The sequence below is a fragment of the Artibeus jamaicensis genome, unplaced genomic scaffold, assembly GCF_021234435.1.
Source record: "Artibeus jamaicensis isolate MK-2021 breed Jamaican fruit bat unplaced genomic scaffold, CSHL_Jam_final contig_780, whole genome shotgun sequence".
Taxonomy (NCBI): domain Eukaryota; kingdom Metazoa; phylum Chordata; class Mammalia; order Chiroptera; family Phyllostomidae; genus Artibeus; species Artibeus jamaicensis.
In genome coordinates, this window is record NW_026521967.1 from 1,858,471 (window position 1) to 1,880,349 (window position 21,879).

The window sequence follows — 21,879 nt, forward strand, 5'->3', positions numbered from 1 at the left end:
TGAAAGCAATAATTTTTATTGACTCCCTAAATATGATGATTTATTCCCACCTCTTCTTCTACCACATATGGCTCTCTCCTGAACACCCACCTTGCAATAGGTTCCTTCACCCTTCACAGGCTGTCTGCTGCTGTCCTTTCAGGCAGGGACACCTAAGAGCAGCTGCCCATTGCCACATAATTAGGGGTTGGGTCAGGTCACAATGGGCAGGGAAGGGCTGATTGAGGTCAATATGCATTATGATTCCTTCCTGACAGGAGTCAGTTTGGTAGAGAGGTGGGGATGAGTTAGACTTGAGTGATGTCAAACCCCCCCCACCGAGAGAAGGGTGATAAGTGGGGACTGTAGACACTCCCTCCAAAGGGCGTGGCTCAGACAACTAAGCGAAGACAAGAGGCAGATGAGAGTGGCATCTCTGTGCTCCCCCTGCCATCTCTGTTGTCTTCCTTCTGGTGTTTGGTCCTCTATTCTGTGTCCCATGCTTGGTTGTCTTCTTGTATGTGTACCATCAAAAGGACTGCTTTGCTACACCTCTGACCTGCCTCACGTTATGTCCCCCTGGAGAGACATACTGTGTCTGACTCCACATTGCCACTGAATGGGTCACAATCCATGAAGCCATGTTCCCCTCAAAGACCAGTTTATAGATGAAGTGGACCAAGTCCACTCCCATAGAGGTTTTATAGCCAAAGGGAGAATTAGAGGTTGACCCACATGAACCAAAAAGAAGGGAGGACTTGGGCAGCGTAAAGGAGGGAGGGGTCCCTTCTTGTGGGGAACAGGGGTGGGGTCCCTGAAGAGCGGGTGCTCTGTGGGGACTGGGTGAAGGAGGCACTTGTCAGAGGGGTGACATGGGGCAGGTGAGGGCACATGGGGCTAGAGGAAGCAAGAGCCAAATGTGCCTGCTAGGAAAGCACACTGGGGGTCACTGGGGAGCTAAGGTGACTCAAAGGGTCCCCTGAACCTGAAAAGCAGAGGCAGACAACGTCACGGGGTCCCTGAAGGTCAGTAGGGGAGCTTCAGAGGGGCCCTCAAGTGATTTTGGGATCGGCCGGTGCAACCCATCTCTCCACAGTAACCACCATGACAAAAGGGCAAGATTCTTGGTTTTTGAACCAAGCTGTTCAATTTTATGTCAATTTGATGTCTTTTCAAAGGGCACATTTCTGACTCCTCTGTGACAACTGGTTCTTCGCCTTCAAATTACTTTCGCACGCAGCATTTTAATCCTGGCACGAGACAGTTGCCTATTGATTTTGTACCTCCATAGCAACGGATTGGCAAACATCGACCTCCTTTCCTCCTGCATGAATTAGGAGTTTCAACTGCAGAAAAACCTACAAGGAAAATAAAAAGGCCAAAAAATGTCAGAAATCAAAGCACCATTTCCAAAAGCAATCTGTGTCTATGTGTCCTTGATTGAACCCTCAAGGTCATGGTCACCCCATTATGATAAGAGATGAGTCTATCATGTTAGGACCCACTTTCCAGACAGATGAGAACTGCTGAGGTCCAAGAGGTTCCCTATATTTCTAGAACCAGCTCGTTAAAAGCTCTGAGCTGGGGCCGAGGGTGGGGTGGGACTAGACAGAGACCTGTGCCGGTTCAGGTCCTCCAACAGAGTCACCAGGAAGCCCTGGGAGGTCAGGTTCGCACACAGGCCAGTGGTTTCAGAATCAGAAACAGCCAGCAGGTGTCTATTTTTAATCTTTGTTTTCCAAATCATTTCCTCAGTGAAGTGTTGGAGCTGAGATGCTGCTTAAGATGTAGAGATTGTTTAAGGAGAACCTAATAGTAGCTAAGTAACTGACCATTGACAATAAAGATCACTTTTAGGAGTACTTTTGTAGCAGCATTTCTAATCTCTGGGAAGTAGCTCAGACCTCACACTTCTTGATCCTCTCTTCATGGCATCTTCAGACGTTCTGTTGTCCTTCCGCTCTTCCTGCTCTTCCCACCTCCCTCCCTGATCCTCTTCTGTATTGGATCCTGATCCAATACAGCCATGGACAAAACCGATAAAATGACAACTTTCTAACATAGTTTCTGATACGTAATTGGTGACCTCATGTCTCTGCCTCACGCTTCTCTCTCCCTCCTCACCCCTTTCCTCCTTCTTCCTTCTCATCCGTTTCTGTAACACCGAAGACAAAGTCAGGTGTGGCCATCCTAATGTCAGAGCTCCAAGCCCTGAGCCAAGAGCAGCCCTGTTGGGGGTGTGTCCTCAGGGATCTTCAAACTGAGAAGGCAAAGACACAAATGTCTCCCCAAACAGTGGCTGCCCACGTCCAGGGTGGGCTTTGTTATTCTCTGGGTTACTGGAGACTCCACCCTTTAGTATAAGACTTAGAAAGTGACACTCTACACTTCTGTCCTTGGACAAACTCAAATTTCCTGCTTTCATTAAATAAGAAGAACTACCCAACAGAGGTTTTCCTCTGTCAGCAGCATCTGATCTTGGAGCGTGGTGAGTAGATGATGTTTACAAGCCGGCGGGCACCTCTGGGGGGCCCTCAGGAAGGAAAATCTGAACCTCCTTCCCTGGTGGCGACAGGCAGGGCGCTTGGATCTCATGAACAAGTGGGACACTCTCTTTGGTCTAAAAGTGTGTGTAGAAAGGAAAAGACAGAGAAGGGAGGGAGAGAGTGGGGAGACAGAGGAAGACTGTGAGGAGAGGGGGAGAGAGAGGAGAAGGAGAGAGAGAAGGTGAGGGAGACAGAGAGGGCCTGCCCTGCCCTTCCCACCCGTGCGGCCCCCTGGCTCTGCCCCTCTCACCTGGCACGGACAGCAGGAACATGGAGAGGAATGCGAGCAGAAGGTGATGGAGCCTCATGCTGGCGGCTGGGAAGCTGAGCAGCTGACTGGAGGTGAAGCTGAGCCTCGCTCCTTATATGAGGTTGAAGGTTCCAGCAGAATCAGCAGGGGCTGCAACTTGGGAGACTTCGGAGTAATTAATTTGTTCTTCTCACCTGTGTGTCATGAGAAAACCCTTCAGAACATAAAGCACACCTACTCTTTATGCAAATCAGGGTGGGGAAACTCTGGGAGAACCTCCAGGTGGGGTAAGGACAAAACCAGGGCGGGGTTGTCTCTGTGCGGGAACAAACTTCCTTTCTCGCTCAGTTCAGGCGGGGCCTGGACAGAACCCGGGAGGGGCTGTCTCCAGGGCAGAACAGATTTTCTGGAGCTCATCTGCTTGCCCCGTGGAACTTTGAACCTGGCAATACTGTGTGTCCTGAACAGTCTCAGGTCACACGAGGAACCAGGTCTTTCTAGAGTAACTGTGAGGGACAAGAGACAGGTGGGCCTAAGCCTCTGGCACATGGGTGACATGGGCACATGTCACCACATGGGTGGTGACATTCATGTGGAAAACCTCCTAAAATTTACCGTCATCCTATGTGGCAGGTGATGAGACAGGTACATGCTCTTTCTCTTCCTCAGAGGAAAAATGGAGGGTGAGATGGTGACCCAACCTGTCTTCTTAGAGTCTCCACAGCACAAAGCAAGGGCCACCCTTGCAGCTCAGGGTCACTCAGATACTTGGGTGACATCCAGTTGCACCTAACATCAGTGCTTCAGAGCCAGCGATTTGTCCCCTATCCAGACATGCCAACGCTGGGCTCTCCCTGTCATTTGGACCCCGTGGGGACTCTGAGGGACCAGCAGGTTCTCCACACCCTCTCTGTTGTCAGTGGGACCCAGTTCTGAAAGCACCCATGATCTCAGGCTCTGCGAGGTCTGTGGGTGTCACCCAGAACCTCCCCATTGCTCTCAGAGCTGGCTGAGTAAACGGTGGCTGCAGGACTGGAACAGGCCTGTGCCCCATGCCCAGGGGATAGCATTTTCAGAGACCAAGGATTGTGCATCCATCCCAATTCCTTCCTTTCCAGTCCCAGGATGTTTGAGGGAGATAAACATCTACTTACATAGATTATAATCCTCTACAGAAAATATATTAATGCAATTTGTTTTAGATGTGGCTTTAGGGTTATTTTTAGCCAGTGCTCTAAGGAGACACTGGAGAGCGATGTGGAATCTGGTCATGGTCCACTCTGTGTGCTCCTTAAAATGCTGAGCTTCAGAGGCCCAAGGTGATGGGCTGGGTGGAGATGTGCTCACAGGAAGCTGTAGGTATCATCAGGTGTCAGGGTGGGCGTGGCCTTCTTGGGGGAGTTTCCGATGGACTGTGGCAAATGGCGCAGCCAGGCATGGAAGGATGTCGTGAAGGGGTCCCCATCAGCGGTGCCCCATGTCTCTGCAGTCACTTCGTTCCCCACCCGTTGACCAGGTTTGCCCTGGGACCCTGTCCCAACCATCCTGACCCTAACGCTGTCCCTTCCAGGCCAGGCGAGCCTCCGGCAAAGCTAGGTGGGCAAGGGGGCCTCCATGCGCTCTGCCTGGATTCATCACGTCTCCAAGATATTTCTTGGGTCTGGTGAAAGAACGTGGCCACTACTGTGCACGTGTCACCCTGGTGATCTCATCGTGTCTGAAGAGTGAGGACGATCCCCGCACAAGTCCCAGCACCAGTTACACATACCACATAACAGTCGTTTTTACCAAGTGAGGCCGAACGTCATTTACGATCTAGGGGACAGTCTCATTTCCCCAGGGGTTCCAGGAGTTAGCTTCAGAGCTGCGGATTTCACTCCTCTTCTGTTTTCGATCTGGGCCCACATGGAAGGAGGCTCTGTCCTGTCTGTGCTGCTCGAACAACCTTCCTGCAGGAAGTTCCTCAGGGCCTTGGAGGAAGTTGAAGGCAGTTAGAGGTTTTCAGGCTTTTCGTGTTTGGCATCAATTCCGACTCCTAGTGCCTACAGTTTGTATTATAAAAGGACTACTCGTATACTGTTATTCAGATGTCAATGGTAGAAGAGGTGAATTGCAGGGTTCTCCTGCAACCATTTTCCAATGCCAGACAGTCAGCAAGAGCATTTTAAATGGATTTTTATTGAGATACCCTTGGCGCATCACAGGGTATGAGCCCCAGGTTATAGTATGAAGATCTCCCATTTCTATATTTTGTAAAATGATTTTCACAGTGAGTCTAATTAACATCCATTTCCACAAGTCGTTGAACTATTTTTCCTTATAATGAATGAGGACTTGTTAGATCTACTAGAAAGTTTCAGATACACACGCCATATTATTCATTGTACTCACCATGCTGTGCCCGCATCCCCTGGATTGTCGCCCTTATAACCGGAAGTTTCCACCATCTCAGCCCCCCCACCCACTGCCCCTGGCAACCACCAGTCTGTTTTCAGAGTCAGTTTTTTAGGATTCCCCATAACGAGTGAGATTAGATAGTGATTGTCTTTCTCTGCCTGACTTAACACCGCTCAGCACCATGCCCTCGAGTTTCCTCCACGCTGTTGCAAAGGGCAAGGTTTCCTTTTTCCTGGCTGAGTCGCCTTCCATGGCACAAATGCCTGTTTTTCTTCATTCATTCATCTGTGGGGGAAAACTTCGGTTGTTGCCGTGTGCTGCAGGGGGCATAGCGAGCAGATACCTTTCCTGGGCAGTGTTCTCATTCCTCCAAACGAGTGTTTTTCTGTACTTCTTGCCCGGCTTGGGTCCCCTCTCCCATGTACATGTCACATGATCTTTATTCGCTTTCTGTCAGTGAACAGGAAGGTTGGTTTCGTATCTTAGCTATTGTGAATAATCCTCCATGGACCAGGGAGTACGGATATCTCTGTGAGGCCCCGATTTCCATGCCTTTAGGTGCACAGGTGCACATTGGGAAGGGGGATGGCTGCGTCCTATGGTGGTTGTATTTTGGGGCTTTTGGAGGAACTGCCAATGTGCAGTCCCACCAAACATGCAAAAGGCTTCCTTTTCTCCACATCGTTGATCATTCTGTTTTCCTTCGTAGCTGTCCTAACAAGTATGAGGTGATACTGAGGTTCTGATTGGTATTGCCTTGGTGATTAGTAATGTTGACCATCTTTGCACACCCCTGTCAGTCATGGGTGGCAAAGGAAAGCATTGACGATGTGAAGAGGCAATTTGCAGAGTGGTAGAAATATTTGCAAACCCTGTATCTGACCAGGGGGTTAATATCTGAAATGAAAAGGAATTCATCAAACTCAGTAACAGCAGCAACAACAAAAATCCCCTGATAAACTTGCAGAGGGACCTGAGGAGACATTTTGCCAAAGACATACACGTGGTCACTGGACTTTTGATAGGGACTGCCCTGAATTCGTAGTTGCTTCTGGTAGTACACCTCGAATTTCTTTTAAAAAAGTGTGTCCTGACCTTGCATGAGGTGATGAATGAGGATGCTGATTACTGTCACCTGGTGGCAGCTCTTAGTCTCTGCCCCCTGAGACGCAGAGCTGTTGGCCCGCTTCCCCGAAGCTGGGGCTACAAGCGAGGTTCCCCGTGAGTTCTTGCTCCGCCCCCAGTGACCCAGTGAGAGCACGCCCAGTGGCATCTATTCTCTCAAAGACCCAGCGTTTGCTCTTCATTCCCCGCTATGTGTGCGTTTTCTTTTCACCCGTGTTCACTGTGGGTTTATCTCCTTCAATTCTGGTTTATTCAGGGTAGAAAGTCAGCCTGTTGCTTTGTCAGAGTCTCTACCACAAAGTATTGAATGTTATAAATCTCTCTCTGAGCACTGCCTAAGCGGTGTGGCTACAGATTTCTGCATGTTGTGCTTTCACTTCTGGTTTATTTAAAATGTTTTCCGATTTCTCCTGTGATTTGTCCCAAACCATTGGAAACATGCTGGTTAGTTTCCACAAAGTTGGAGGCTTTCCACATATTTTTCTGTTATTTGATAGCTTTTAAATTCTGCTGTTGATACTGACGTACACTGAATGCTTTTAAATTGCTTTGATTTTTAGACTTGCTTTATAGCTCAGCGTGGGCTATATTGTGTCACATTTTAATGTATTCTGCTCGTATTGGGGTGAAGCGACTAATCAATTCCTATTCGGTCACAGTGGCTGATAGGGTTGTTCAAGTCTTCTGTATCTTTATTGATATATTGTTATTTTGTCTGCTTTATTTTTCCTTACAAGCAGATAAATGTTGAAATATCCACCTGTAATTACTCATTTGTTTCTTCTCTCTCTCTTCTATCAGTGTTTCTGTAAAATTTTTGCAATTCTGCTATTAGGTACATTCTGAGTTAGTATTAGTGGGTGTTCCTGGTGAGTGAACCACTTTATCACTGGAAACTGCTACCCACCCGCCGCCTGTTTATTTCTGATCATGTGCTTCGTCCCGAAATTTACGACGTGATTTGTAGTCAGCCAACAGAGCCTGTTTTCTTTCTTTGGATTAATATTTCCAAAGCCTGTCAATTTCTATCCTTTCATCTTTAATCCATCTCTTTTTTTATGTTTGATATCTCAGGTGATTTTTAAAAAATGGATAATGTGCATCAGAGTCTCGTTTTTCACTGACTTTACAACCTTTAAGATTGAGTGTCCAGGCTCTCAGCAGCTGAATCCATTTCTCCATGTGGAGCCACGTTCCCACCCGGCCTCGCTTTTTCTTCTGCCTAAAGAAATAGTTCTTTTCATTTTTCTTCTCCTCCTCCTCCTCCTTCTTCTTCTTCTAACTTCTCCTCCTCCTTCCTCCTTCTCCTCCTCTTCCTCCTGTTCCTCTTCTTTTTCTCTCCCTCCTCCTCCTCTTTTTTTTTAAATTAGTGCCTACTTCTTTTTTTTATAGTGCCAGCTTTTTGCGGGTGAGGAATTTTCTTAGATTTATTTTTGCTGTTCAAAAAGTTTCACCTTCTTTTAAGAATAGGCTTTTCTAGAGCAGTTTTAGGCTCACAACAAAATTGAGGGGAAGGTACAGAGATCCCGAGTGTACCTGCTGCTGCCACCCGCCCAGCCCCCACAGCCAGCATCCCCACCGGGCGACAGGGGCCCTGGTTAAGACCCACACCCTGGCACTGGCACATCATCATCACCCAGAGTCCGTTTTACCACTAGTTTTGAAATATATTTTTCTGCTTTGGAATTCTAGGTTGACACTTATTTTTTTCTTTTGTTACTAATCAGCATTGCTTCAGTTCATTTTGGCTGTCATAGATTTTAGTGAGAAGTTAGATTTAATTTCTTTTTGTCTTTCTCTGGGGCTGCTTTTGAAGGTTTTTCTCTTGATCTGCTGGTTACTTTGGTTGTGATGTGCTGAGCATGGTTTTCTTTATGTTTATTGGGTGTAAATTTCTTTGAGCACCAAACTTTTTGGTTTGTGGCTTCCTCAGACTCGGAAAATGGCAGGCCGTTCTCTCCTCACCTACATCGTCCCTCGCCCACCCTCTTTCTGATTCCAAGCCCATACACCGTGGATGCTTGATGCTTTCGTGCAGGCTGGTGTCTGTTTGCTTTTAGTCTTTCCTTCCTTTCTTCGCTTCATTTCTTCATTCGTTTGTATTTACACAGGCTTCGGCTTATTGATCCCTTCTTCTGCAGTGTCATATGCTGTTAATCCAATTCAGTATAGTTTTTACTCAGATATTAGTTTTTGTCTGTGGAAGGTTCCATTTGGTTCTGTATCATCTCTTCATTATGATGTGGTTTTTTGGTCTCAAGCTTGGAGACATTTGTAGGGTTTGTAACAGTTCTTGTGAGTCCCTTGTGGCTAATTCTATCATCTTTGTCATCACAGGGTTTGTTGGTACTAATTGATTTTTCTCTTGGCTATAGACCATGTTCTCCTGCTTCTTTGCACACCTAGTATTTCTGATTGGATTCAGTATATCATAAAGCTTATATTGTTGAGTAATGGACTTTGTTGTTTTCCTTTAAAGAATGTTAGATTTATTCTGGCCCGTGTTTAAGTTGTTTGTAGATTAGTATGATTCTTTCAGGAATTAAAAAACTTGTCAGAGTAGTTTCAGAACAGTTAAGTCTAGAGCTCAACAGCCCTCCTACTAATGCAATTCCTTTCTGAGGACTTTCTTGGGGTCTCTCTGCTCTGCTGGTGGACATGCATCTTTCCCGGCCTCGTATGAGCTCCTGGGGTTTTCCCTCTAACCCCTGCAAGGTGTTTTCCTCGTGAACTTGCACCCTAAGCGTGCTCACATCAGCCCTCAGGCCAAGGTTCACGGGGCCTACTCTGCAGCCCTCAAGAGCTCCAACCCCCAGACACACTCTCTGGTGCTCTGCCCTAGAAGCGAGGGTGGATCTTGCTGTCAAAGACTTCAGTCGCTTTGACTCGGAGGATGGCTGGTCTGTTGGCCTGGAACCTAGTGGGCTCCAGACACTGTACGTGTCTCTTTGATCACAGCCCTGCTCTGCTTGTTGCTCAGTGTCTAAAACACCATTTTGCACCTTTGTCTGGTTCTCTAGCTGCGTGCTGTGGGAGGGCAGTTCCCATAGCAGTTACTCCTTTTGTAAGGTTTTAAAATTTATTTTATTTATATTTTTTCAGAGAGAGGGGAAGGGAGGAAGAGGGAGAGAAACATTGATGTATGAGAGAAAAGTCGATTGGCTGCCTCTCACTCACTCCTAACTGGGGACCTGGCCTGAAACCCAGCCAAGTGCTCTGACTGGGACTCAAAATGGTGACTTTTCAGTTTAAAAACAGAAGAACAACCAGAACTAACAGAAAATTGAACTGTATGGAAGTCTGACTACCAAGGAGTTAAAGAAGAAACACTCATCCAGACTGGTAGGAGGGGTGGAGATGGGCAGTCCTCTCCTGGTGGAGAGACGTTGGGGCAAGGCAGTGGCCAGAGGACGGGGTGGGTGAGGTGGTGGCTGGTGGAGTTGGCGGTCCTACATTCCTGTGTGGATACACCTCAAGGAACACCTGGGGAGTGACACAGACTGTCTCCAGTACAGGGAAATAAAGCCTCAAAACCTCTGAGTAAAAACACCTGTGGGGGTTGCAGTGGTGGGAGAAACTCCCAGCCTCACAGCAGAGTTCACTGGAGAGACCCACAGGGTCCTAGAATGTGCACAAACCCACCCACCTGGGAATCAGCATCAGGAGGGCCCAATTTGCTTGTGGGTAGTGGGGGAAGTGACTGAAAACTGTCAGAGAACAGAGCAAATGGCATTGTTCCCTCTTGGACCCCTCCCCCCACACATACAGCGCCACAACACAGTGATGTGGCTTGCCCTGCCCAGGTGAATATCTAAGGCTCTGCCCCTTACTACACAACAGGTGCACCAAGACCCCCCCCAAAAAAATGGGCCAAATGAAAGAACAGATCAAAGCTCCAGAAGAAAAAAACAACTAAGTGACAAAGAGATAGCCAACCTATCAGATGGACAGTTCAAAACACTGATGATCAGGATGCTCACAGCAATGGTTGAATATGGTTGAAAAATAGAAGAAAACGTGAAGGTTCAAAAGAAACCTTACAGGCAACAAGCAGCTGGGAAGAAGTATTCAAAGTCATGAAAGGTAAAGACCTGTATCGAAGATTGCTCTATCCAGCAAAGCTATCACTTAGAATGGAAGGGCAGGTAAAATGCTTCCCAGGTTAGGTAAAGCTAAAGGAGTTCATCATCACCAAGCCCTTATTGTATAAAATGTTAAAGGGACTTATCTAAGAAAAAGGAGATAAAAAATATGAACAGTAAAATGATAACAAACTCCCAACTATCAACAACCAAACCTAAAAAAAAAACCCAAAACGAACTAAGCAAACAACTAGAACAGGAGCAGAATCACAGAAATGCAGATCACATGAAGGGTTATCAGCGGGGAGAGGGAGGAGGGAGAATAGGGAAAAGGTACAGGGAATAAATAGCATAAATGGCAGGTAGAGAATAGACAGGGGTAGGTTAAGAATAGTGTAGGAAAGTCAAAGCCAAAGAACTTATATGTACGACTCATGGGCATGAACTAAGGGGGAAGGAATGCTGTAGGGAGGGGGATGCAGGGTGGGAGAGAATAAAGGGGGGGATGGGACAAGTGTAATAGCTTTAATCAATGCAATATATACCAAAAGAAAGAAAAGATTTTATTTATTTATTTATTTATTTATTTATTTATTTGAGAGAGGGGAAAGGAGGCAGGAAGAGAGGGAGAGAAGTTAACCTTTTTCGGTGCAAGGCCCTTTACTAGGCAGGGCAGAAGTGATGAAGACACGGTCCTTTCCCTTCACGATGTGTCAAATACTAAGATTGGAAATAGGCAAATGTGTACGATGTCAACATCAGGCAGTTTCATGAACAGGACACTCGAGTCAGGACCGTGTGCTGAATCAGAGGAGGGACAGCATTTCCATGGAAGATGATCTGTGTTTTCAAGAAGGAGGTAGGCTTTGAGATGGCTCCTGAGGGGCGGGTTAGTGTTGGGAGAAAAGCTAGGAGAGAGATTCTGGACCAGATATGAGGTTGGCCAGAGTGGAGGCATCGGTGGGAGGAAAACAGAAGGATCCTTTGCAGAAGAGCTGGGTGCCCCCCTTTCTCTGAGGTGCAAAGTGTTCTGAAGGGCTTGGGGTGATGCCTGAGAGATACAGCGATGTCTCAGAGACAGATTTGATGGGGACATGCTGTGTCAGGTAGAGGGACAGGACAGCTCATGGGTGTGGGTGGCAAAACAGCAAGGAGTATTTCAGGACAAACAAGGGGTCTGATTTCCCTGGGGGATTAAATTGACCAAAAAGGAGAAACCCTTGGAAACTCGTTCAGGACCCCTTGGGGATTCCTCTGGGAGACTGTACTTGACCTGGATTACAGGCAAGTCATGAACACTTTCTAAGTGGCCGATTTGGCACAACAACGAAAGTAACCAGGACTTTAAAAGCACAGACAGTCAAACTTGCGATTTTTTTAAAAAAAATATTTAATTGAACTTGGCTTCGACAAACTTCAAGCAGGCATCTTCACACTCGACGACATTCTCTTCATGTCTGGGGTCTGTCACTTCTTCCTGCGGCAGCACTTCCGGCCGCGGAGAGAGCAGGTGCCGATCTGCTCCTCCTTCGGGAGGCAGCTCAGCGCGGCGCAGCGGCCTTTCCTGGCTTTGCAAAAATACCTTTGCACTCTGGTTATGATTCCTGCATCACCTGCAAAGAGACAGGGGAGTATATGGGCAGGTTCTAGGGAGGCTGTGGGTATAAACACTGGACCTTTGGAATTCCCCAAGTAACCTATTTGTTGTCTTTCTTTTATTATGCTTTTAATTTTCTCTTTGTTCTATGAAATCAGGAGTCAGGTAGAAGGTAGCACCAGGCATCCAATCGACAAAGCATCTAAGGGCTACAGCTCAGCGATGTGCCCCCCATGGCGAAGGCAAGTGTGCCCACTGGGAGCACCCACCGCGAGGGACTCCTGGAAGGGCGGGGCTGGCGGTGGTCACCGGGGCATCTCCAGGGCCCCCAAGACACTGCCTCCAGCCACTAAGCTACTAAAAGGAAGCCTGTACTACTGTCCTCAGGTTAAGTCAAGCTTTCCTGTTGGTATTAAAATGTTGGTGTCATGCTTCACTAACAGGTATGTCTTTCCAAAAAAGGTGTCTTTTGTGAGCTACTTAGTCTGTTAAGAGAGGAAGGGGTTGGGTGCTGGGGGAAAGAGGGAAGGGACCAAGGGCCTAAGGACTTGGGTGCTGGGGGAAAGGAGGTAGCCCCAACTGGCAGTTACAAAACAGTCGTGGGGACGTCTGTAACACACCGGAGATAAAGTCCATAATAATTACAGTAACTACCTGTGGTACCAGTTGGGGTTCTGGAAATATTGAGGAGATCACTTTGTAAAGTATATAATTGTCTTGTACACTTAAAGCCAAAACAAAACAAAATTAAAGAAAAAAACAGAAAAATAGACGTTGATCAAAAAAGGTTGAAAAACCTGCTCCAGGTTCTTGATCCTTCCAGGAAGATCGGCGTCTATTTCCCACACAACAAACCTACCTGGTCTACACCTTCCCGAGGAATGAGGAGGGACTGACTTGAATGACATGCTACCCATCCCTTCCACCCTCTCCCTCCCAGCCCGTCTTACCTGGGACAGGTGTCAGGCACAAGAGCAGCAACGCAAAGAGCAGGTAGTAGAGCCTCATGGCTGACGGCGTCACAAGCACACAGACACTGGCCGGGAGGATGTGCTTGTTGACTTTATAAAGGTCCCAGGCCCACAGCCATAGGCAGAGCGAGCCAGGGTTGCAATTCCTGTAATATCACAGTGATGACAACGTGACGTAGTTCCTGGTGCTTCGTGCCAATGTCTCTTACCTAACAGGCCACACCCACCAAGCCAGAGGTTAGCCACAAACCTAAGGGGTAAAGCAAAGTGTGACATGAGCACACAGCTGTCCTTGTGCCCTCTGGGCTTCGGGGAGCCGGCCCAGGTCTGATTCCGACCAGGTTGCAGATGTAGACAGGAAGGACCTGCCTCCTCTTGGGTCAGTCCTGGGGCGTGTCGCTGGGAGATGACTGGTCCCTGCTACGGTACTTCCAAGCTTTTTGCCTTCCTCCTAAAGCCCTGGGAATATCTGTGGCCCCGGCCACCTGAGAACCTCATCGGTCCAGCCCTGGACATATTCAGAACTAGGTGTAAACTCAGACTGGGCCACACCCCGGGGCTGCACAGGTACACCTGACATTGAGGTAAAACAGGATCAACTTTTGGGTGATGAAGAAAGGGAGGAGAAATGGGCTGCGTTCCTGAGGCCCTGAGCCGATGCCCCTTGGCCAACCTGGGTGCTGTGACTTGGGCGAAACACGGTTTCCTCTTCATTGCCGCCTGAAAACTGCCAAACTCATGAGTCAAGAAGGTGTCTCATTTCCCTTCATCAGAGAAAGAGAATGCTGGGATGATCTACTGGGGGGCCTGGCAGCCCCTCCCTGTGGGTGACACCTCCTATGCAAATGAGGGGCTTTAGAAGACACACTACAGACCTCTGGTTACTCACGGCTCACGGCTCAGGACCATTCCAGGAAGTCCCAGAAGCAGGAGATGTCCTGTGGGTACAGAGTCCATGTTCAGTGGGCCGACTGCTTTCTTTATTTCATTAATAATTAGATGTACACATCGAGGCATGAAGTCAATGGCTTATTTTGTCCACAGACTCACGGGGAATTGTAGTCACTGTGATGCTGCCTGGCCGCTGCCTCTGGTGGATGCAGCCACGAGGGCTCCTCTGCCGTCCCAGGGTGTGTTGGTCCCAGGAGCGTGTGCTCAGGGCTTGGCACACCCGTCAGAGTCTGTAAGCAAACTCTGAACACCTGCTGGAGAGAGACCAGTGTCGTGTGCTTGGGGTTGTTGGGGTAGAAGAGGGACCAGGTCTGATTCTTTCCCTCGAGGAGCTGCCACGGAGGGAAGGGCAGGTGGACCCGCAGCCAAAGGAACCCCACAGGGTAAATTTCGATGAGCGTCGCACTGAGGGTTCAAGCACAGGGCTGTAGAAACATGTGAGGGAGGCGGTTCACACTGAAGGGTGAATTCAGTAGCAGATTTAAGAATTTGGAATTGTAGGCCCTATGTGATTTTGAAATCTGACTTTCCCTCCGAGTTTAGGAAGGGAGTGAGTATGAGGCAGGCTGGGCGCTGACTGTGGGCAAGTCCTCCTCCGTCGTCCACAGGACGACCTGAGGGGGTGCGGAGGGTCCTGCAGAGCGTCAGGACCAGCTGCTGGCCAGGCAGGCGGCTGTGGTGAGCAGGGCCTCGGGCCCTTGCTGGGGAGTTGCTTTTCCATGGGGAGAACAGGCTTCCCGGGGAATCCTGGCTCTGATCCTCCCAAGACTGGGAGGTGCTTCTAAGGCAGTGTTCCCATTTCACAGGTGGCCGTTTGGGGAGAAAAGTCCCCTTTCCACGTCAGCTGGTTGGGGAGCTGGGGGCGGCAGACTGCACTGTGGCACAGCCCCTTGGAGCATGTCTGTATTTTAAAAATGTTGTAAATGTCATGCAGGTTGGTGGTAGACCCTCAAACAGCAGAAGAGTGGGGTAGTGTTCCTTGCCTTTCCTCTCCCATGGAGAAGCACTGGTAACCGGGGTTTGCCTTTGTTTGGACACGTTCTGCCTTTCTTTTCAAGTGAAAAGTGCTTCCAGTCCCTCAAGTCATAGCAGCAGCTTGTCGCTGTCTGATAATTAATGGTGTCTGGACGGCATGACCAGAGCCGGGCACACTTCCTGGCCCCTTCGAGTCCTGGGTGTCGGACGGGTAGGGTTGGCAAATGCCTGGGACAGAGGCCCCCGGTTTTCTCCCAGGTCTGAGTTGGTGTTTTTCTGCATCGATTAGGTTGAGAGGAGACCCTTAGCTGCTTTGTTTCTGATGTTCCTCTAATTTTGTCACAACATGGAGCAGAGGTGTGGTGATGCCCGTTCTCGGTCGGGGGTTAGCACCGTGTGGGGGGAAGACACCCGGGTTGGAGGGGGACCCTCCTCCACGTCCACTTGCCGCTCCGCCCCGTATTATCTGCCTTTGCTGGGATACATGGCCGGAGTCTCAGAGCGTGTGTTCTGAGCAGCAAAGCTCAGAAAGTGCTGTGTGCCGTGTCTAGCTGCAGGGAGAGCCCCGTGAGTCTACGATAGGAGGCTGACTTGCGAAGTGCAAGTTGCCACGTGGCCCCCCAGGGGGACGACTCGTGAGGGCTACTCAGCAGTTGCAAAGTGGCTGGAAGATCGTGACCCTGGGCTCCCAGTGAGGGAGTCCAAGGTTCCAGCTCTTCATGGGCACATCCGTCATTTCACCATGTCACCGGCCTGTTGTATTCATGACAGAGGCCACAGCGAGCGTCATCTCAGTGTTACGTGTAAGGAGACTGAAGCTGAGAGAGGTTGGGTGCTTCGCCCTTGGCTGCCCAGACAGTAAGGGTCACGGCTTTGAACTGTAGGGGTGAGGATCTACAGACACCTCCCAGGGCCCTCTGCCCTCCAGCCCCCACATGTGGGGCTGGCCAAAGGGACGCACTGGCCAGAGAGGGGGAGGCAGGAACTGGTGAGGAGCCAGGGTACGTCTCTCCCTGTCCTTCAGGAGATACCTTCTCTGTGTCTCCACTTCCTCCCAGAAAAGCCACTTCTCTCAGGGTCCCTGCGGCCCCCATGCAGGTCTGGCATGACCCCAGCATCTGCTGAGTGGCCCACACCCCACTGGGACCATTGCTGCCTTCCACTTCATCCAGTGGGCCTGAGTAATGTCGTGTCTTTCTGCTGTTGCCAGTTCTGAGACGACTCACCGTACTCCTGGCTTCTCGGGTCTCCTATCACCTGTCAGCCAACTGTCTACATTAAACACCCCCCATTTGAGGATTCGTACATTTATCTCAACTTCCCTTGTTGGACTTTGACTGTCTTGCAAAGTCATGTTCTATGCCAGGGGTGCCCAACTTTTTGGCGTCTCTGGGCCACACTGGAAGAAAAAGAGTTGTCTTGGGCCACACATTAAATACGCAAACACTAATGAAAACTGATGAGCAAAAAAAAAAAGGTTTTAAGTAAATTTATGATTTTTCGTAGCCATCCTGGGCCACACGCATCCTGTGGACACCAACTGTCACAATGTTAACGTTTTGTGAATTCTCCCCCTCGGGGAGAAGTTACTTGGGGTAACTGCCCTGAGCCGCCGACGGCTGGGATGACGCTCTGCTCCACGCTGCCCTCCTGTCCTCTTCACCAGCTTCTTAAGATGCAGCATAAAGCGGGGCCTTCGAGGTGATGGCGGAGCCTTTCTGATGCCCGCTCGCCCTTCCTCACGTCAGCGTGTGGGGCGCTGCCTCGCTCAGCTGTGCCTCTGAAAATGATGTAGGCGAGGAAGGAGGAGAAACAGATGCTTTCCCCAACTCTAACCATAAACTACCTTTTCTTCCAGAAGGCGGCCCTTTGGAAGGCAAACCTTCTGTCTGGTCAGTGAGTCAGGCCTTCCTGACGTTTAAACGTCAGCACTCCATCTCCTTTGTCCATCTCCTTCGCCCTGCTTTGCGGCATTTGTGTGTCTGACAGTTGCCTGAAGGCATCTAAGCTGTGACACTGGCTTTGGAGGATATTGTCCTTCCTTTTCGAACTCAGCTGTGGGTCCGCCCAGACCAGCCCGTCAGACCCCTGTGGGGGGAGCCTGGGGCATCACGGGCAATTCGGAAGTGCTGCCACGTTGGCAGGAGAACCACAGGCCTAGAAGAAGCCTGTCCCCTACTGGTGGGGACAGTCCCCCAGTTGAGAGACACAGACCCTGCCTGGAGCCTGGTCCCCAGCCGAGCTCCACGGAGCCCTCCCGGTAGCACCAGGGTGACGGCAATCAAGTGAAATGCGCCGATTTTCCAGGGTTCCACACACCCAGAGCCAAGCCCCACACCCAAACATTCAGTCCCGTGAGTCACCGTGATGTGATTCTTGGCTGTCAGCTGCTTGGGTGGGTGGGAACCAGGGAGGCTGGGCGGGCGGCCTGGGAAAGGACCCCTCCTCTTCCTCACCCGCTCAGCCTCACTGTGGGAACTGGCCTCCCTGGGGCCTCGTCTGGCCCCACCGACCCTGCCTGTTCTCCCAGGGACTCTGGTTTCTGCTCTGTGTTGCTCAAGTGGAGGGAAGAGACGTGAGTTTGGTGAAAGGAATTGGACAGACAGCTCATCATGGAAGGCAGAAGGATGCCGGAGCACGGCCCTTCCTTCCCAGGTTCCTTCAGTCCTAACGCTCCTGCCTCCAGGTGCTCGTGCCCACCCAGGACCACCCAGAGAGAGGGGTCTCACTGAAGCCAGTTTTCCCTTTCCTTCTCTGCCCCCACCCCTGCCCCCGAGGGGGACTGGCCTGAGTCCCGGGCCCTGCCCGCATCCTGGGAGGGCTGGTCTAAGCCACCCTTCCTGACACCACCCGCGGGGCTGGTTCTTCCCCGCCTTCCTTTGTTCCTTCCCTCCTCCCTCTCTTCCTTCCACGGACGTGCAGCAGACGTTGAGCGAAACACTCAAACACTAGTGATGCCCACGACATAGGCTCTGGGCTGTGAAGGAGGCAGGTGAGGGTGATGGACGAGGGGACGGCAGGTGCAGGGCAAGTGACAGACACCAGCTGCAGGGAGCACAGGGGAAATGCCCAGCCCACAGGGGGGGACTCCCACCTCCTGAGGCTGGGCAGCAGGGGACAACACCGTGAGAAGTTCAGTGGTGTCCTGGGTCCAGGAAACAGCCCGGGGAGCTGGGATTCCAGATGGCGTGGGCTGCTTGGTGCCAAGACAGAGAGGGGTGCAGCCGGGGCTTTCCCAGGAGTTTGGCGTGAGGGATCTCGGACAACACGTCCCATGTTGGGGAGCTCAGGGCTCACCATGGGGGTGAGGGGCAGCCTTGGGTGGGCTTGGGCAGAGGTGCTGATCGGCGCTTCCCAATGTCTGGTTTGACTGCAGACAGCGAGGTGGGGTGGTGCTCGCCTGACGGGCCCGCTGGCCCCAGCTGCTCCGTTCTGCTCCTAGACCCACGCTGGTGCAAGGCCACACCGAGGGTCTGGGGTCGGGCTGGCTCTCGGCAGACCCCGGGCTCCCCCAGCCCTCCCTGTTTCCCACTCAGGTGTTTCATCTGCTTGGGGCCCCAGCTACCCACTCACTGTGCAAAGCCCCATTCTTTGGGGGGCACAGAACCATCCCCCAGCTACATCGAGTTTATCATTTCTGCTGCCACCTCCTGCGCCCTGCGGACCCACCACAGGGTTAGGCGTGCTTTGGCCCCTCTGCCCTCTGGAAGGTCTGGCTCCTGAGCGTGACCCTTCCCCCAGCTCCACCGGGCGCCTGTGGAGTCCCAGGGCCCAAGAAGGCCACGGTCAAGGCCTGTGCGGCTGGCGTGAGCCAGGTTTCTGCGTCTCCAGTTCCTCCCAGGTTTTCAGGCAGAGAGACCCAAACGGCAGGTTCAGACCCCTCCCTGGTGTCTCGGCAGAAGGGCTGCCACCTGCCCACGCTGCCAAGGGACAGAGGGACGTGGGGTTGTAGAAGGAAATCCTGACCTGCAGGTGGCCCTACGTCCTCAGATACCTGCCGCATCCTGCCCCCACGGGAGGACAGGTGCCCTTCATCTCTTAGAGCCGCTCGGTCTTAGGCTGAGATGTCACCACGTCGAGGGGACCCCTCTCTCCAGTGCCGTGGCCCCGGGAACCCTGCACCTCGCCCCTTCCTTGCCCAAGTCCAGGGCTGCAGAAGCCTTGGCAGACGGCCCCCCCACTTCACGCGGGTGCTGCAGCCCCTGCTGCCCGAGCTGCGCTGTGTGGGCCTGGGCCGGCTTCCTCGCCTGTCTCTAGAGCCCAGATACTGGCCCCACCCCCCACCCCCCACTGCAGATCAAGGGTGTCATGGGAAAAGCAACCCCTCCTCCTGACAAGGCTGTGACCACGCTGTCACGTCGTCGCTTACGAAGTGAGGAGAGGTACAAGGACATTGTGCAAACATGGCTTCCTGGTTATTTACTGGGTGGGAGAACGTGGGTCACTCGGGGGCCCTACCTGGGCCCGCCCTGGACTTGCCGCCCAGCCGCAGGCAGGCCTCTGCAATCTTAAAATCGGCGTGGTGACAATCTTGGGCAGGTGTGGCTAGAGTCCCCGCCTCGAGCTGTGTGGTTCTGGGCCAGTAGCCTCACACCTGTGAGTCCCAGGTGTCTCGTGTGTGACGCTGACACCCGTGACTGCTCCATAGCCGACTGAGCCCGACACAGGTGGAGCCCTCGGCCTGACGTTGGGGCAGAGGAGGCCTCCGTGAGCACCAGGTGGCCGGGAGAGGTGGCACAGCAGGGAGATCTTGAGAGTGTCCCTGGGTCCCTCGGTGTCGACACCAGAATTCCTTCAGATCTGGACGCCCTGGGGGACCTGCAAGCTACCCAGCCCCCCTCGCTCCAGCCCCGTATGTGGGGCGGGCCACTCCCTGAGTGAATTCTCAGACTGATCCAAGACAGGCGCGCTCCCCTGCAGGGGAGACACGTGACTGTCTGCAGAGCCGGCCCCTCACCTGCACTGGCGTTCAGACCTGGCCACCGCAGCTCCCCTGGCATCCAGCCCCGCGGAGGGTGAACGGGACTGGGGACCCACTGTCCCTGGGGGTGGGGCATAGGGGTCATGCCATTTCTGGTCAAAAACTGCTGAACACTAAGTGCGTGGTGCAGGCAGGTGCGCTCGGAAATCACCCACCGTGAAATGGGTAAATGCGTTGTCTTCAAAAAAAAAATTCCCTGAAGCCCGAAAAAAACGCAGCCTCCCACAACCATACAGATGGGTCCCTAGAACACTCCCCGTGCGGGGGAAGTCTGCACTGCAAGGGGCCCGCCCTGCAGAAGACCATTCCAGGTCATTTTGGGCCCCCTCGTACATACAAGGAATATTATTGGGCCTGCTGCGTTTCTGCGGCCTGCACCCCACCTCCCCACGCAGGTGAGGGTGCTCGGCGCTGGGCCCCAGGGGCATCCGAGGTGCAGCAGTCAGCAGGGGCGGGAAGCAGGCAGGCCGGGCCTTCACCGTGCACAGCTGTGTGGCCAGCCGGGCCGGCTCCCGAGCGAGCCGAGAGGGACAGCGATGCTTCTTCGATGCTTCGGTAAGCAGCCTGACCCCGCTGTGCGGCTTCAGTCCACCCCCACACACCTGCGGTGCGGTGCAACTCCGGGCAGGGCAGGGCTGACCGAGACCTTGCACTCTGACCCTTGCCAGGAAAGGCAGGCTCTCTGGGCCCAACCCAGCGGCTGCTTTCTTCATCTTTCATTTTAAAGTCACACCTGACGTACAATGTTAGATTCGTTTCCGGTGTGCGGCACAGTGTTTAGAGCTTCATATCCTTTACCAAGTGGTTCCTCCAATTTTTCCAGTACCCATCTGACGCCCTACGTCGGTATTACAATCCTACTGGCTGTAGGCCTTGTACCGTACTTTACACCCCCCAGCTGTGACCACCAATCTGCACCTCTCGGGCCCTCCCCCTTTTTCTTTCTTTAGCCCCTGGACCGGCCTCACTAGTCATTATCCAAACCCGTGGGAGGTGTTGGTGGCGGCGGCACGCCCTCTGCTGGTCAGCGTCAGGATCGGCAGCTGCCTGAGGCCGAGGTAGTTGCTCGCTGTGAAAACTGGTCTGTCTGCCTTTGGGGCTTCCCGTTCTCTTAGGACCATAGCAAGGTCCTTAAGGCCCTGTCCAAAGCGATGCTTTAAAAAATGGAGAAATGGATGCTGCGGAGAGGAAGTAATTTGTTCCATGTTTCAGAGAGGCGGTGCAAAACCTTGCATCCGGTTTGAGGGAGGCTGTGTCACAGGACAGAGTGAACAAGGGTCGGATCAACTTGTATGGGGCCATAGAAGACACCTGCACAGCCCTCCCTCACCTGGCCTTCCTTCCCTGCCCTTCCTACCTTCCCCCCTTCCCCCATCCCAAGCCTCAGCCAGCGTCCAGGTGCCACACCGTGCTGTGGGGGCCTCTTGCCCACCACCCCTGACATCACCTGGTGGAGACCCACCCAGGGCTGCAGATGAAGCGCCCAGCCAGGGCCCGCAGCCTGGTGGGCTGTGCTGGGGTCTCGAACATCTGTACCAGCTCCCTCCTTTGGTTCTGAAAGGAAAGGAGGCCAAGAGAAAGGACCAGCTGGCCCTTGGTGCAGGTGCAGTGGGTGATGTGACCCAGACCCCCTTCCCAGGGTCCGAGCACTGGCCCTTCCCGGTGGTTTTGTTTTTTCACTCCGTGTGGACAGAGGGGTTGGACACGGACTGCTGGTACTCTTGGCAGGGTCTGTCTGTGTCTGCCTGGCTGACATGACTCGCATTTCCCTGGGGAGCAGATGCTCCCGCTGGGTCTGCACAGCTGGTCTGCAGCGGGTCCTCCAGCCTGACGACCCCCCCCTCCCCCGCCAGGCTGGTGCTGGTGGCTCTGGGAGGCTCTGTTCCCCGAAAGCCCATGGGCTCGTCTGGTATACTCAGAAAATCAAAGGCCCCAGACACTGCAAACACTCACTGAACTTGAGCTGGGACTCGGCCCAGCGAGCCAGAAGCATGTGTTCTAGGGGATTGTAGATATAAGCTCTGC

General features: G+C 52.0%; 1 protein-coding gene across 1 annotated transcript; it reads right to left on the reverse strand.

The window, feature by feature from the left end:
• Window positions 1-11,785: 11,785 nt before the first annotated feature.
• Window positions 11,786-12,991, reverse strand: LOC119058924 (beta-defensin 103A-like). Its single transcript, XM_037158422.2, has 2 exons — window positions 12,927-12,991; window positions 11,786-11,992 (listed from the first exon to the last, which is right to left on the reverse strand). The coding sequence occupies exons 1-2, from the start codon at window positions 12,982-12,984 to the stop codon at window positions 11,847-11,849; spliced, it is 204 nt and encodes a 67-aa protein (XP_037014317.1). The 5' UTR covers window positions 12,985-12,991; the 3' UTR covers window positions 11,786-11,846.
• Window positions 12,992-21,879: the final 8,888 nt, after the last annotated feature.